Below are 4253 nucleotides of genomic sequence, written 5' to 3'. Positions count from 1 at the left end.
TTACAGCGTCAGCAACAGGCAACACATTGGGGCTGGTGCTGGGTTATGCACTTAAATCAATGATGCACTTCAGATACCTATAAGTGGAGTCCACTGTTCCTCTATAGATCAGTCCTGCTTCACATCTCTGGCCACAGGTCTGCAAACAAGTTACCCTGGCATGAGCGAGAGCTGGGGGTTGTGGGTATAATAAAGAAATGGGATTTGAATGGAGAGAGACCTGGGGCTCAAGACCTTTTCTGTGAATAAGGAGCAGCAGCATGTGAATACTGGTCTGTGACATATCTCTGTTTTTGCAAACTGTAGCTGTGACCTACCGTTTCTGCCCGAAGATCAAGAGTTGGGAAGTAGGAGGGAGAAGAGGAGGAAAAAGTGGGTGTGGGGTTTTGTGTGTGTGTGTGTGCGTGCACTGTTTCTCGGGAGGCAACACAAGTTAGCAGAGTGTGAACATAGAGCAATTTAGAAATCTTTCCTTTTTTTTGCTAATGACTCAATGTGACTTACCCAAAGTGACCCAATTTAGTTAAATGAGGTTAAATATAGCCCTTGTGAGAGAGGCTGCCATGTGGGAGGAGGCAAGGCGAGGCAAGGCAGCTGGCTTCCAGGCTCTCATTTCTGCAGGCAACATCTTCCACAACTGGTGATTAATAATTTTGACTTCTGCTCCCTTGGGGAATAATATTTCTGCGCTTACCCCATGCAACAGACATGTGGGGAACAGCGCTCTTAATAGCCCATCGCCTGTCTCGTTTCAGCTCACTGCTATGGACAGTGCTATCACCCTGTGGCAGTTCCTCCTCCAACTCCTCCAGGAGCCTCAGAACAAGCACATCATCTCGTGGACCTCCAACGACGGGGAGTTCAAGCTGCTGCAGGCGGAGGAGGTGGCCCGGCTGTGGGGGATCCGGAAGAACAAGCCCAGCATGAACTATGACAAGCTCAGCCGTGCGCTCAGATACTACTATGTGAAGGTAACGGGGCCCCTTCGTCCACCTTGCATCCTTATCCACATTGCTCCTAGCTTCTACCTAAAGGGCTTTGCTTCCTTTCTGATTCCCTTCAAGGGGATAAGTGTCAGCGTGGATTAAGGGAGGTGTCATCATTTTTCTTCGTACCCAACATATAACACTAGCTGCAGAATAGAGAATGAGTTGTCTTGAGCTCTGAGTTGCTTCTCTTACGTTGCTAATGCTCTTGATTCTGGTTGCCTGTTTAAAAAAAACAAAACAAAACATGCTCTTTGATACCACCCATGCTTTGAAGAAGGGCTTGAAGCAGCTGAAGTAGAATTATACCAGCGGGTAGTGACCCTAATGCAGTAACCTCTCAGTAAGTGGTTTATCCCACAACTATTCTTGTGTGGGTGTAAGAGATAAGAAAATAACACCCAGTTCCTGAGGTAACTGTGAGCTTGTAGCAGGTGGTGTGCTGCTCAGAGCTTATTGTTGCTGGAACAGCACAGTTTCCTTAATCTGTTCTTGTATTAAAAACTCTTCAGTACTCAGTAATTGTTATACAATAAGTAAGAACCCGCTTAGGCCGCTGATGCGTGTGCACTGTTTCAGTAAATACCACAACAAATGGTAAAAAATGCTGCTTAGATGTATTGAAATAACTGTTAGCTAACATTCAGTTCAGCTGAACGCTCCAGCTTTTTATTTTTAAAGCTCTTATAAAAGAGGCAAAAGAAAATGGGCGGTCACAGTTGAATACTTAGGTCCTGATTCTTGTGCCAGATCGTGCCTGGGTTAGATGATGCCCACTGCACTTTTGACTTGGGTACTGGTGATTGGTGGGTTTTAACCTGCGTCTGTTCTTTCCTGCTAGTCGAGCTCCTTTAAAAGGTTTTTAAGGGAAATGGTTAGGCAGCTTTCAGGACGTTTGTTGTTAACGTATTTTAGATATGCTTCAGCTCCTGCTGTCAGGGCCTGTGTGGGGCACTCTAGAAATGAGAAGAGGTAAGAATCACAATGTTGGAATTGCAACACTCGTAAAAACAATGCTGTCTCCCCACAGCCAGTTCTGGGGAAGGGCTGAACCTTGTTTTTTATGCCCACAGAATATCATTAAGAAGGTGAACGGACAGAAGTTTGTGTACAAGTTTGTGTCTTATCCGGAGATTCTGCACATGGACCCGTTAGTGGTGGGCAAGATCGAGGGAGACGCCGAGGTGGCAGGCTTTGCTGAGGTCAGCGGCACACCCAAGGACACGGAGAACTGTGGGAAAGAGAAGACCCAGTCTTGTGCAAAGTCATCCAGCCGCAATGACTATATCCATTCGGGCCTGTACTCGTCTTTCACCCTTACCTCCCTGAACTCCTCCAGTGTCAAACTCTTCAGGTCAATCAAGATTGAGAATTCAGCTGAGAAGCTGCCGGAAAAGAAACCTGCTCAGGATGCAACTGCCTCCGTCATCAAGTTTGTAACCATGCCCTCCAAGAAACCTTTGGCTGCTCCTCTCGTCTCGGCCCCGTTGATGGTCTCACCCGCTCCGACTGTCCCTTCCATTTCCACCATGTCTGCCCTTCCGACAGGAACAGAAGAAGTTCTCCAGCCCTTGGAGACACTTGTTCTACCTAAACTAACTGCTCCTGAAGCCCCAGCCCCTTTGCCAAACTTAACCACCAGCTTCACCCCAACTCCCCCTGTATCCTCCATTTCTCCCACTCTGCAGGTCCCTTCTTCTCCCCCATCACCGCCCTTGAGTTCTAACCCAGACCTGGATATCGACACGGACATAGAGTCGGTGGCTTCCCAGCAGCTGGAGCAATCCCAGAACCTCCAGCACCCATCTCCAGAGCCCAAAGAGCAGGATTTATCCATGCTGGATAAGGACCTTGCCAACCACTTCTCACGATCCAAGAAACCTAAAGGACTGGAGCTGGCCCCGACTCTGGTCATCACTGGCAGCGATCCAAGCCCGCTGGGGATACTAAGCCCTTCTCTGCCAACTGCCTCTCTTACTCCAGCACTTTTTTCACAGGTAACCTGCCCTGTCCTTCCTATTAACATCTCCTATTGCGTTTTATAAGAGGAAGAGGCAATAGGTGGCTAACAAATAGCCGACGCTTGTGTTTGGACTCCTGAAATGGAGCATTGTATCCTTCTTTAAAACAAATCTGAAACGAGCCATTTTATGGGTTCGTGTCTTGGCATGTGCTCAGCAGTTCAGACCATAGATATCTTTCTGGAGTTTGTTCCCTCTTCCCTTCATGCACTAAGACAGATATTAATTCCTTACTTGTTAAGTTCTTTGGTAAGGAGGCATATTTAAAAAATCCTTCCTGGGTGACTTGAGGTTCTTTCCAAGGCTGTGTGGTACCCTTGTCTTTCAGCTGACTTCTGAAAACATATTTTTAAGATGTTCACTCAACCCAGCAGCCAGCCTTTTAAGACAATGTTGACGAAAAGTACCATGAGCGATGGCACGGTATGGGTAATACCTCTGTGTAGAAAAGGAAGGCTGGTTTTCTCATGGGGAATCTGGCTGTTCCCTTTCAGTGTTTTGTGTGGTTTGAGCCTCTTTCAAGTAATAAGCTGGGGTTAGGTGCTTTCCTTAAATTTGCTCTGTCAGAAACTAAACCTGCTGAAGGTAAGGGAAGAGAAAGCCATTACACAATTACTCAGCCATTCCTTATTAGGCTCCTGAAAGTAGTTGGGTGTATGAGGAAAATCTGGAAGGCGCTCAGAAGTAGGATGGTAATTAGTTTTGCTCTGGTTGCATTTTTTGTTGCCACCTCAGGCATTTGGATATTAAGTGCCCATTGATTTTTACACCATTTTGCTTACATTTCTAGAGCTGGTCTATGGAAATTGTGTTCTTAGTTCCCAATGAGTGCATGCAACTGGGAGCCAGGTTTCATTTCTTCCCTCTGTAAAATAGGGATAATTGGCTCTCGTTAGGGCGGTGATTCTCAACCAGGGTTTTGCAGGACCCTGGGGTGCCATGAGATCCTTTCAGGGTTGTCATGGATTGCCACACAATGTTAGTCCTGCTAGGTGTGCAAACATGTTGCACAAGGTAAACCCAGAGGTTTCAAATAGCATCCACAGCGTTAAATGCATTCTGACCTGTTTTGGTCTTTCTGAGCTCTTTGCAACAGAAATTTTTTTCTGTAGTGAAAAATAAGTGGAAGCAAAAAACCAGCATTTTCCAAGGGGAGTCCTGAGTCTAACTGGGGGTGCCTTGACTCTAACAAGGTTGAAAACCACTGCTTTAGTGGGTGCATTGATTTTTTTTTTTTTTTTTTTTT

General features: G+C 46.3%; 1 protein-coding gene across 1 annotated transcript in view; it reads left to right on the top strand.

Annotated features, from left to right (window-relative positions):
- The first annotated feature begins 578 nt into the window (after window positions 1–578).
- ELK4 (ELK4, ETS transcription factor) overlaps window positions 579–4253 on the top strand; it is an 11469-nt gene continuing 7794 nt past the window's right edge. The window contains exons 1-2 of the mRNA XM_019513986.1: window positions 579–971; window positions 2060–2983. Coding sequence (XP_019369531.1) covers window positions 765–971; window positions 2060–2983 — 1131 coding nt within the window. The 5' untranslated portion in view covers window positions 579–764. The remainder of the gene's footprint in view (window positions 972–2059; window positions 2984–4253) is intronic.

This window comes from Gavialis gangeticus, unplaced genomic scaffold (assembly GCF_001723915.1).
Source record: "Gavialis gangeticus isolate Ggan-Ray unplaced genomic scaffold, GavGan_comp1, whole genome shotgun sequence".
In the NCBI taxonomy this organism is placed as follows: Eukaryota; Metazoa; Chordata; order Crocodylia; family Gavialidae; genus Gavialis; species Gavialis gangeticus.
The sequence above is the reverse complement of the archived record's forward strand: the minus strand, read 5'-3'. Positions and strand labels throughout refer to the sequence as shown.